At 32.2% G+C, this 13,488-nt stretch overlaps 1 protein-coding gene across 1 annotated transcript; it reads left to right on the forward strand.

Annotated features, from left to right (window-relative positions):
* Positions 1–11,174: 11,174 nt before the first annotated feature.
* LOC147392496 (uncharacterized) lies at positions 11,175–11,942 on the forward strand. The gene has a single exon (XM_086459188.1). It carries the CDS (start codon positions 11,175–11,177, stop codon positions 11,940–11,942), a length of 768 nt encoding a protein of 255 aa, XP_086315314.1.
* Positions 11,943–13,488: the final 1,546 nt, after the last annotated feature.

Raw genomic sequence — 13,488 nt, forward strand, 5'->3', positions numbered from 1 at the left:
AGAAAACCTTTGTACCCCCTTTTCATTGTAGTGAGAGATTATTCGAACTTCCATACTATAATTTTCCCCTTCTCTTTGAAGGGTTTTCTAGGTAATTTTTTGATGTCTTTTAGTTAAATGTTTGCATTTATTATCTTCTTTGAGTGGTGTTCTAATTTTTCTACTCATTTTAAATCACACAAAGAATAAAAGAAGATGAAGTTTTTTTTTCTCAAAACGCTATAATTAAGAAACAAAACAAGAAGGAAGAAGATGATCTATTATAGATGATCAAGAATCATCTAAACTCTCAAATGATATATACCCAGTGTTCTTGTCTTGTCCACATAGATTACAATATTTTTTATATAAACATTACTTCTATGCTATACAAGAAAGGAAAAATCTTCTTAAAATAAGAAGAGTTTATTAATTATCACCCGTAACTAACTATTACGTAAGTACTAACTATGAACCATTCTTTCAAGAAATTGTATATCAGTTAGCTTCATTTTAAACCTCAAATGTCTATTTTTTTCAATTATTCAAACTCAAGAAGAATATACATTTTATGGAGAGATTGACGAAATGGGATTTTCAGAAGAAAAATCAAAGTTTTGCAATAATTTAAAGGTGACAGATTGAATAAATTAAAATATATATACCCTATTACTTGAGCCTTGTGGTGGTTGATGATAATGATTTTTGAAAGGAAATAATAAAAATGAAACAAAAAAAAAATAAAAAAAATCAATGAAGACAACATTTTGATCATTTTATTTTTTTGGAGAGTCATTCTAAGCTAACTCCCTAAGATATTGCGCTCGACACACAAATGATGTTGTTGTGTGCACAAAATCATATATTTATTTCCTCAAGTGCAAGGGAAAAAATCAATGGTTTTGTGCACATTGTCACGTCAATTGAGTGTTGAACACAGTGTTGTAGTGAGTCCATTCAACATTTTTCTTTTTGGGAAGACCAAGTCAAAAAGTATCTGGTATTTGAAAAACTTAGGGCATCTCCATATCTTTCACCACTAAGCAAGGGTCCCTCGAAAGTTCGATGAATTAAATAAAGAGGGTGATCTAGACATTGTGGTCAATATTTGAGATACCCCTGTTTTTTCAAGCTAATGACATCCCTTGGCCACGTTCTGTACGATAGACTAATAAAATATGATCTAAATGCTCTTATCTTCAACCTCCAACACCTTTGAAATTTCTTTCATATGTCATCTTGGAACTATTAACTTTTAGGGTAAATTATTCTTAAATTATGCATCTTTATCTTCATTCCATTGTTTTTAATGCATTTTGAAAATGATTTTCTAAACTTAACCCATGGTTGAGGCTTATCATCAACACGACATTGAGGATATGAGGAAACAAGAAGATTCCTAGATAATAATTTTAATCTTTTAGGGATTCACACACTTTTTCTTTAGGGATACATTTTTTCTTAGGAATCTCTAACATCTTAACGGTCACGTTGATGGAGAGCCTCACCCTTGGGTTGAGGTTAGCATTTTCCTTCTAAAAACCCTTGCTTTATTACCTAAAATTCATCATTTCTTCATCCAAAAATCCTATTTTATTCGAGCGGTTAGAAAGTTGAAGGAGATAGAATCCTAAGGTTAAAATAACTTTACCCTAAAAGTCTTCAATGTTCAAATTGTTAACTTCTAGACAAGTTTAATCTTTTCAATCCCATCTTTAGTATCATGTAGAAACTCTTGATTTCTTTTTTTTTTTTTCTATTCAAAAATTCATTCTTGTACTTCTTAAAAAATCTTATGTTATACTTAAAGATTTAAAAGTTGAAGGTTAAAGGTTAAAGGTTAAAGATGAGGGCATTTAAGTCATTTTTGTTAGTTTCTCATAGATGATTTAAGTCAAGGGGTACATCATTAATTTGAAAACACAAGGGGTGTCGCTGTTATTCAAGACAACGAGGAGGGGTTGGCGGGAACGGGTTTAGGTGTCTACATTGACTTCGTCCATTAGTGCACAAAAATCTTTTTTTTTATCGTTGGGCTCCACGCAACACCAATGAGATTTCACTTTCAGTGGTTGGTTTCTGTTTTATCATTATTTCAGTTCCAAAATCAAAGTAAAGCACACCTCTGTATATATATATATATATATTTTTTTTATTAAACGAAGAATTATATTGTTGAAGATGCACAACAAATTGGGTGAAATGTGTATTAAATTCAGGGTAATTCAACCTCCTTCAAAAGTTATAGAAATGAATCCATTGTACCCGTATGAGGAGGTCTTAATCACGAAATCATATTTTATTTAAATAATTATAGACATTGAAATTGAAATTATTAAAAAGCAATTACGTCATATCAAAAAAACGTTAAACCACCTTATTTTATTTTAAATTTTATTGCTTTAATTTGGAAAACATAGCCTTAGCCTCAATTCAAGGTTGAGCCTCTCCATCCAACGAATGATTGAGATGCTACAAATTTATGGGAACACGTGTATTATTTTGGGTGAATTACTATTTCGTGAGTTGAAAATGAATTATTTACATCCTGACCACTTTTTTTTTAATTATCAAATCGTGAACAATCACATTTTTATTAAAAAATAAATTTAGAATAAAGTGACAATGTCGTAAGTTCAAAGTAAAATTGTCACTTTAAACCTGTGAAATAGCCACTTTAAAAACCTTTGAATTCGTTTTCGTTCACGTTTTGACAATTCATATGAATAGTTCGTAAGTTCATTAAAAATTGACCACTTTTTCATAATTTTATATCAATTAATCATTTGAAGAACAACATTGATCTTTAGAAAATTGATATTTTTTTACTCTTATCTCAACTGTAGGATGGGAAGCCACAACCATGGGTTGAGGTTAGAAAAATCCATTTAATGGTGGTTTTGAGTCGAATTCCTCCTTAGGAGCAACCCTCAAGGATTTTATCTTAGAAATTACTTGATGCTTGTGTGGTGAGGGGATTGCCCGTACCTCAATGATTAGTTAGGTGCTTTAAGACGTTTGGATACTTTGATTCATAATAAAATAAAATAAAAGAGAGAGAAATCTATTTAATTTTTTGGGGGAATTACTATTTCATGAGTTGAAAATGAGTTATTTACGATTGCAGTCACTTTTCATTTTAATTATCAAAATGTGAATAATCACGTTTTTACTTTTAAAAAAAATCATAACGAAATAACCATTGTGCAGGTTCAAATTGAAATTGTCACTTTAAAACCTGCGAAATAATCACTTTAAAACCTCTGAATTTATTATTGTTCATGTTTTTGTAATTTACATTAACAAGGAGCCAGAATCGTGAATTCGTCAAAAGTTGATCACTTTTTCGTAAATATCTCTAATTTTTTTTAATATATGGAGCATGTAAGTAAAATTTCAATGTCAACGAGTGGTTTAGATATCCATTTCATGAAAAGGATCATTCTAGTGTCCAACATCACTGAACGTTGACCATCCAATGCATGTCTGAAATGTTAAAGAATGGAGTTGTGCTACATTGCCTTCGTTGGACACATTGCATTTAACAATGTGATGATGTGGTAATGCACAAATAATCATAGATTTATTTTCTCGACATACAAGTTAAAAAATCAATTGTTCTTAATGCATTCATACATTAGTGTGGTGTCGAACACAGTGTCCAACGAAGGCAATCCAACATTTTCCTAAAGAATAATTATCCAATCAACTATGAGACCAAAATAACTAACATGTAGGGGAGGGAGAAGGCTACCTAGCTCACATATAAATTAAGTCTCTTTCAAGTTCCAAGCCATATAGAAATGTAGCATATTTGTTAATAAATTAGAAACTCTTAATTGTAAGAGAAAAACATAATCGATGGGGTAACCAACTTTTAGTGAAAACATTCCCACAACGAGCACATAGAATCTTTTTTTGGGCCCATTTCTTCAGCTGTTGTGTGAAACGAAAAAAATAAAAATCCCCCCGCCGCCCCCCCACTCCACACAACCTTTTTATTTTTATTTTTTTTCATTATCATTGTATTCTTTTTGGGTTTGTTTTCCTTTCATAAAAGTAAACTGATTTTTCCCTTGTCTTAGGAGAATGTATATAATTGAAACATTCAACCTTTCTCTCATTATAATTTTGTTGCACTATAAAGGTCCCTTTTACCTAACTTTTGTAAGATGCTTTTTGTACGAAAAAATACACATAGAGCCACCAAATTTTAATTTTTGTGGCGATGCTTTATTCTTTACTAAAGTGGTCCCATTTCTATTTCAAAGATCAATCCACTCATTCGTGGGGACGCTACCGCTGTTTGCACAATAATTGGGGAAACATGTAACTAGGAGTATGACTTTGAAGAAACCATCTTTCTTACAAGACATGGCATTTTGAATTTATTTCATGCCCCTACATTCCCGTTATAATTGAAAACACCTCTTTGAAAATGTCATATGTAATTCAATGGAGAGGATTTTCCTTCAAAATTTTGAAGCGGGCTGGTTGCTTCAAAGTTTTTTTTTTTTTTTTTTCTGTAATGAGTAAACAATGACCACAATCAATCAATGTTCACCGCTTAATATTTAGATTGAACAAAATCTTTCGGCAACATTAATTCCTTAAGGTTGAACTTTTAATTACCAATTAATGATCAGTATATGATTATGTGCGAAAATTTTGGAATTTTTCTTTAATTTTTAAATAAAAAATGCTTTGCAGATTAATTATTTTTGAAAAAAAAATCCTAAAAAATATTCTCCGTTTTGACCCCTTAAAACTAATAGAAACTCTGGCAGTATTCTCTAAGAAACCCGTCTTCTTATGATTAATTTTTAGAAATAAAAAAAAAAATTCAAAATAAATATTGTCTCTGCAACCATATAAACCAAAGGTTAGGGGGTTTATTTTCCATCTTCCAAGACTAATTTAGTAAAACCTCTCTTGCATGGCTAATTAATGATTGTAGATTTTAAGTCCACAATTATGAGTCATTTTAAATTGATTTTGTTGGACATTGTGCTCAACATTAGGCTGATGTGGCAGTGGGCGGAGAACCATATATATTTTTTCTATACCACGAAACAAATCTATGATTTTCTACCAACATTAGCGTCGTGTCTAACAAAGTCAGATCATCATTTTTTTTTCTACAATTATATTTAGGAAAATGCCAAAGTGATGCATAGACACATAACTAACATGGAGGTGTCCAGAGAACAATAGATTTTTTCATTATATCTATAGGAAAAACATCTATTGTTCTCTGGACACCTTTATGTCAACTTGGTGCTTGCCACAATGTTTGACACAGTCACTCTAGGACAACTCTTGTTTTTAATCTCTATTACACATACATATATCATATATGGGGAATGCTAACATTCAAGACTTCACAAGGACAATAACATTCTTTACCACATTTACTTCTTAATAATATTCTTGTTCATTTTATTTTTTACTCGAAATAACAAGAATATATTGGTTTTTGTATAATAAATGTTTGTCTTTTACATGATAAATTTTAAAAGAATTTTGGTATTTGGATTAAAATGTTTTATATGTTGTAAATAACCTTTGGGATATTTAAATTTAAAAGCATTGCCAAATCACTCAACTGAAACAAACTTTATTATATCTTGAGAAAAAAAAAGAATAAATTTTTAGATTTAAAAATTTCTCAACTTCCAACTAATATTTTAGGACATTACAATAATATATATAGTTAAAACTTTAAACATAAAATTATTATGAGAGGGATGGTAGGTTGAGAGAGAAAGTAATTCACATCCATTAAATTGGGAGAATTTCTAAAATTTGGGAAAGACAGCAGATCCTGTGAAACTAAATAATTGTGAGAGGGATGGTTGGTTGAGAGAAAAAGATGATAAGAAATAAAATTCATAAAATCTAATTAGAATTCACATCCATTAAATTGGGAGAATTTCTAAAATTTGGGAAAGATGATAAGAAATTAAATTCATAAAATATAATTAGAAACGTATAAGTGTCATGTCCACCCAAAATATCTAAAACAGATTCCTCAATATACACGAAGGGATCTTTAGCCACAAACGAAAACTTTTACAACCATTTACGGAATGTGGTTGCTTGGGTGCAAAAACTCCTTCTGAGCCCCTACAAACAAAATTTGTTAGAGAGAGATGGAGAGAGTGAGCATTGTCATCGTAAGATTTTACAAGGCACAAGCACCTACACGAAGGCAAGACTTAATGATATTATATCACATTAGAGAATAATGGGAAAAAGTTACTGCATGGAGAAGAGGTCAGTAGAATATTCCATGGCCTGACAAATATTGAGATGAAATTGATATAAGACTCTCCCATTAGGTAGCATTTGAGTTCAAAATACTTAGTGATCATTTTTGTTTAGATTTGTTTCAGTCCTACTATTTGAGATGGAAACAAATTTATGATTTGGGTGTGAATTAAAGCTTGACTTAGTCACTTTAAAGTGGTAATCATTTTTTAAATGTTAAGTTCATATTAAAACATTTGGTTTGTAGTCTTTTAATTTGTTTAAAATTGACTAATGATAAATCGACATGGTAAAACATACTCTATCTATTGTTGTCGTGGCAAGGGCACAAAATTGTTGATCTTTTTTCAATGAGTATCCCGAAGATAAAGATCTATAGTTATGTGTTCTTACCACGTCAGTCACGTACAAACTGCGTATGTTTGCCATGTTGATTTATCGCTTAGCAAAATGTCATGTTTTATAACTTTAAACAAGAGTATAAAAAAAAAAAAAAACATTTTCCCAAAGAAATTGAAATTACATTTATTATTATATTACTATAATTATTATTTATTGCATTTGCAGAATAACCAAGCAAACACAAAAATCAGCATTGAATACAATTAAGCACTTCAATCGCAAAATTATGTAAAATTAACTTAACACAAAAATCTCTAAACACAAAGTTTAGAGTTTGCGATTATTTGTGGTACAAACAAGCAGGGCTATATGAAGAATTTTAACATTTGCACATAATGAATATTTTTTTCAAAACAATTAGTTCAATATATATATATATATATATTTAAAGATATTTATTAGACAAGGCCCACATGTTACCCCATCACATACAAATGCATCCTAAACTTAAGCCTAAGTGGCCAAACCCGACATGCATTTGCATGTGCGGTGCTATCGTAGCCCCTTATTTTTTCAAAAGTTTATATGTCCAATTTTTATAAATTAATTTTGATGGGTTTAGAAGTTTCAGAATGGACTGATTTTTTGTTAGGATGATCTCCCTATCATATAGATTATCCTCACAAAAAAAATCAATCCATTTTAAAATTTCTAACCTATACATTGAAAAATGTTTGACACAATATTTGACTTTTTTTAAGGCCTCTGAACACTACCTATATATATATATATAGGTAAATTTTTTTTGTGAGTTTTAATATTTATTGATTATTTTATTAAGAATAATTATTAAAGAAGATTTTTGATAAGCAATAGAATCGAACCGATTTAAGATCGGTTTGGGTTGATTCAGTTCTAATGCAATTTGGTTTAGTTTCGATTTCATATAATAGAATCGACTTCATCAATTCGATATTGATTTGACTCTAAACCTAATCAATCCAAATCAAGTTGCACCCCCAATCCTAGACCTAATTATAGACTTACACCGTGAAATTGTAATTTTAACAAAAATTGACAATGATGATGATTACAAGGTTAAATATAAATACAAGGGACGTTTTTGGCAAGTAAACTTGGTATTTATTTACAGCACGGCCTTCTCTCATTGATTGATTCTATAATGGTAAAGGAGTTAAATACATAGATAATCGAAAGAGAGAATCCTAACACTGCTACTGCGCCGCCATCTCTGGTTGAGATCACCAAAGTCAAGTTCTTCTTCTTTTTCCTTTCACGATTTTATCTTTTTCAACTGTTGTTTATTTATTTTATGAGTTGCGATAATCTGACTGAGGCACGTGGCATAAATCAATCCACACACTGACATGACAGTGACAAATCTGCTTTACTCGGAAAACAAAACTGCATCAGTCAGGCTGTTCGATTGAATATGCCACGTGGGTAAATCAGATTACCACGATTCTTATTTTATTTCTCGATCAGTGCCAAATTTATGAATCTGATACTCTTTTTTTTTTTTTTCCTTGATGATTTAGTAATAATGAATTTTATCTGTGTTTTGTGTTCGTGGAGTGAGGGATTAGCCAACGAGTTCTGAAACTGCACAAAAAGAGTAGGTTTTTATTTTATTTTATTTATTAGCGACTTTTTAAGGGATTCAAAAGCTGTCAATGTCCACATTGACTCCATCTCATGTCTAACATTGGATAATCTCATTCATGGAGATTTGTCTTCTACAAGCACAATTTTGAAGATGTTTACTCATAAAATTATCTATAATTTTTATTATAGAAAATAATAAAATTTTAAATTTTAAAAAACAATTATTTTAATTAAAAAAATACAAAATCCCAATTGCCTAAGATGGAAGACTGACTCTACTTTGGTATCCATTCACAAGGCCTTCTCATATGTATATGGTGGCATTCGAAGGCCCTAAAGAGAGTCAAATATTGTGTCAAACATTTTTTTAATATATGGGTTAGAGATGTCAGAATGGACTGATTTTTTGTGAGAATGATCTCTATGATGAGGAGATTATCCTCACAAAAAATCAGCCCATTCAAAAACTTCTAATCTCATCAAAAGTGGTTTATAAAAATCAGATGGTCCACGATTCTTCAACTTGTAAACTAGGATTAGAAGTTTCGGAATGAGGTGATTTTTGGTTAGAGATCATCCTCACAAAAAAAATAGTCCATGCTGAAAATTCTAATCCCTATTTTAAAAAATGTTTGGCTATCTTTAGGGCCTTTGAACGGTTCCCATAATATTTTTCAAAATAGGGGTTAGAAATTTCGGAATGAGCTGATTTTTGTTGAGGATGATCTCTACAAGTTGAAGAATCGTGGACCGTTTGATTTTTTGTAAACCACTTTTGATAGGGTTAGAAGTTTCTGAATGAGTTGATTTTTGGTGATGATGGTTTCCTCATCATAGAGATCATCATCACCAAAAATCAGCCCATTCTAAAACTCCAAACCCATACATTGAAACAATGTTTGGCTCTCTTTAGGACTTCTTAATGCCACCCTATATATAGATAGATAGCAATGACAAGGCTTGTTTTGCCTCACTTTCCACTTGCAAATTAAGGATGTAAATCCATACCGTTGGCGAATGATACTGAGATGACTTGAGCGAGTCATCTCTGTTTCGAACGAGATTGGAAACCATGCTTTGCTAGTGGCAAGGATCAGATCTTGGTTAGCTTTTTATTTTGGATATTGATGAATATGGAATGAAAATAGGCAGTATGGATGGTGCTGAAATTTTTTGTAAGAAACTGGTTTCCATTTGCTGTGTTCATGTTCAACCTTAATAACATGCCACTAAACGTTATTGATTAATGTACTTAAAAACTGTGTTGTCTGTTCGCTTTATTTTTATTTTTCTTGAGCAATCGACTCCATTTCAGTTTCTCTTTGATTCGTTAGATTACATTGTTTGTTTGTTTATGATTCGTGACATGCTATACTGTTGTTAGACCAAACTGATCTGATCTTTCTTTTGAATTTCTGAACTTGCAAGAGATTTGATTTTGTTTTTCCCTTTGGTTTGGTAAGAGGTTATTCCTTTCGAATATTTGCATATGGGTTGAGCGAGTGGTAAAACCTCTTTCTTCTTTGAGGCTTTTTTTCTTTACTTTCTAAATCTGAGTACACATTGACAACACTCATACATATACATGCATGGACTGAAGATTTACCCATATAAGAACCCAAAAGAAAACTCATTTTTTCAATGCATTTTAAATTGGAACTATTGTATGTCATAGGTTTCAGTTCAATTGATACAATCCATAATGATCCCATTGAAGTTCCTAGTTTATTAGAATAACCCACTTCGCCCGCCACCACCCCCCCCCCCCCCCCCCAAGAAAAAAAAAAAAGAAGCTTAAAAATCATTTTGGATCTCTATTTTTTTTGTTCTAGAAAATTTTCTACATGGAAAAGTTCCTTAAAATGTGTTTCTTTCTTGGCTGAAGATGCTGATCCAAAGTCCAAACTGTCTTAATGTCTCAATTGCGTCAACAATGAATATGATTGATTTAAGAACATACTTATGTCCATGATATGTGTTCACTATTTATTCTTGATCATCGTCAAAACATTATCCAAAGAAATTTGGGGTTGAAAACCTTATTATATCTTTTGTGCATCCATTTATCTTGTATATCTTATTGGTGTTTGTGTAATCGGGTATTTATTGATACTTTATTTATCCATTGTGTTGGATGTTTTGCTTTTTTTATTTATTTATCACTTGGTTTTTTCATCGCAGGTATCATGAGTGTAATTGCCCCATGCATGACCTGGGTTCCTATTCTCTGGGGTCACATTCTTGGACTGTTTACACAAAATAGAAGAGTTCCTTCCCATCAAGAAAAAGAAACAAATACAACTGTTATTGCTTATCAAGAAAAAGGAAAAAATACAAATGTTCATGCCCATCAAGAAAAAGAAAAAAATACAAGTGTTCCTGCCTATCAAGAAAAAGAAATAGAAAAAAATACAAGTGTTCCTACCTATCAAGAAAAAGAAAAAAATACAACAGTTGAGAAGTGTTGTGGAAAAAAAGAAAAACATACCACATTTCTCCCTGATGATATCATCATTGACATCTTTAGCAGAGTCCCTGCTGAGTGCGTCTTCCGATGTCAATGTGTGTGTAGATCACTTCGTGCCTTAACATCGACTCCATCTTTTGTCGAAATGCACCTCAGTCGAACGAATCCAGGCCTTCTCATTCATGCTTATTGTTGGACATCAACAACCATAAACAATCAATACGATCGTGAGCGTACGATAGAATTTTGTTTCTTTGATGATCATTGGGGTGCTCAGAAGATTGAGGAAGCAAGAATGAAAGTCACTTTAAGCTTAGCGGGCTTAAGGTAGAGGTACTTGTACCCTTTAGGTTCCTACAACGGTTTGCTTATGTTCCAAAATCTTCTGAAGGAGAATACTTTCTTTATCTGTAATCCGGTCACGACAGAACAAGTAGCTGTGATTACACCAAGTCCAGACTATGTTGTATGCGGACTTTTCTTGCACTCAATGACAAGGGAATATAGACTTCTTTGTATGTATAGGCGGCAAGCATGCTTTGGGTTCGTAATACTTAGTTTGGGGACGAAATGCTCGAGACCAATTACCACCTTCTCTCACCCTCCATTTTCAAAAAGAACACCCCCTACAATCATAAATGGTGTTCTATATTGGGTGGTTGACGAAGATGCTTATAGATCTGTATTTGGTGTCTACCCTCCTTGTTCAGATTCCATTGTGTCATTCAATACAGAAACTGAAGATTTTCGCATGATTCCATCCCCCCCTGGTGCTGATGCTGAGCGAGGAAACATCAAATGTTGTGGAAGAAGGTGCCAAGGATCAAAAGCTCATACAATGCAACTGATGGAGTTGGAAGGGCATTTATGCTTATGCATATCCTTTATTAAATGGGATTGGGTAATGGAGATATGGGTCCTAGAGGAGGATTATATAAAGCGGCAGCAGCAGCAACAGGAGATTTGGATCAAGATGCACACAATCTTCTGTGATGAATTGTTTGATTACCCTTCATTATATTTTCCAGCTTTATGTATACGAGACGGTGAGATTTTACTGGCGGCTCCTTTGCAACTATATGGTTACCATTTACAATTATGTACTTTGAGGAAAATTTATGAATTGGATATGTCAGGTGTTTTCCTAGCCCCTCATAGTAACAGCCTTGTTTCGTTTTGCACTGATAACCGTATCTACTTGCAACACCATCAAGAATGCAGAATAAAGATTTGGCGGGTCAACTACGACTATCAATAAATGTTATTGCTGAGAAGCAGTAAAAACTCATTTTGTTCTCTATTGGATTTTCTATATTTGCTTGTCTGTTTAGTTTGAAGGGAAAAGGATTTTGAGGTACCGTGATTGGTGATATTTTGAGGAATGCAGTTAAATTAATGGCAACAATTTTTATTTTTTTTATTAACTTGATTGGATTGGTGACATTCTTTGTCTATTTGCTCACTTGTTTAGTTTGAAGGAGAAGTGATTTAAGGTTTGATAATCGATGATGGTATTGCCTTTTATTTTTCAATAATTTTGTAAACTTTCACTCACCCATATATTGTATTTAAAAGTTGATTACACGATAGAAATGAAACCTACGAAGACCAATAACTCTTATGTCTTGTTGTCTCCCTTTTGGTTCAAACACTAAGGGCCTGTGTGGATACAGCTCTCCGTGCAAGAGCAAAACCTCAATCACTCCCCGCAAGAGCAAAAAACCTCTCCGCAGAAGAGCAGGTCTTTGAAGCTTCTCCACAAAGAGCAAAAAATCTCTCCCCGCAAGAGCAAAAACCTCTCCACGCCAAAGCAAAAATCTATCAAAACGTTTGCTAGCTCCCCGCAAGAGCAGAAGTCGTCAAGAAGCTCTATCCAAACGCAGTGTAAGCAAACAGATGTTCAACATATTGTTGGAAAGTTCATGAAACATATGCTCATTTTGATATGGTCTCCGAGAGCCAGCAATATTCTTATTTCCAATTCTAATAAAATATTATAGGGAAAATTACTTAGTGATCCTTGACGCTAACTTTTCTTTCTGATTAGTCATTGACTATTAAAAGTGAGCTAAATAGTCCATTTAGTAAATCACTCTTTTGTAATCAGTATTTGAACCCCACTTTAGATATTTCTCACGATTGAAATGTCAAAATTGTCCTAACCATTCAAACTCATCATTGTCATCCAAAAATTATTGGTGTATCAATCTTGATTGAACGACACTATTTGGTTTTGACTCATGTTAGCAATTCGGAATATGGTAAAAATTCGAGTTCTATTCGATTTTGAATTGCAAAAATCCGGTCTAAAATTCGAGAAATGAAAAATATGTGGCATATGCTTCATACATGTATTTTCTGTTTCATTTAAAAAATTCGGACATATGATGATTATGTTTATGGTGATGGTAATAATGATGGTGGTGATAATGAGGACATTAAGGTTATTGTTCCATTGATTTTTTAAAAAAAAGACCAAAGTCAAGGGACAAATCATCAATTTGAAAAATTAAGGTGTAATGTCAAATAAATGTAGAGGGCCTTGTCATTATTTTTTTAAAGATAAAAAGGACATTTGTCGCGTAAAAAAGTGGATTCCTTCAAAATTTTGAAGCATGGCCGCTTCTAAGTCGACATGTGTTACACATCACAACTTACACTTTGCAACATACAACAAGTTATAGTAGCAATTTTTTTTTTTTCCACTGAGTTTTATAAAAATTTGTTAAAAAGTAGGTTTTATTCTTTTCAAACTTAAAATCCGGGAATTATTCAGAATAGCTCAATAATCCAGAGAATAAACG

Source organism: Akebia trifoliata, chromosome 11, assembly GCF_017979445.1.
Source record: "Akebia trifoliata isolate Shusen 1 chromosome 11, ASM1797944v1, whole genome shotgun sequence".
In the NCBI taxonomy this organism is placed as follows: Eukaryota; Viridiplantae; Streptophyta; class Magnoliopsida; order Ranunculales; family Lardizabalaceae; genus Akebia; species Akebia trifoliata.

What these genes read in the sequence shown, in the direction of transcription:
- LOC147392496 (XM_086459188.1), top strand. Translation starts at nt 11,175, where the DNA reads ATGACAAGGGAATATAGACTTCTTTGTATGTATAGGCGGCAAGCATGC.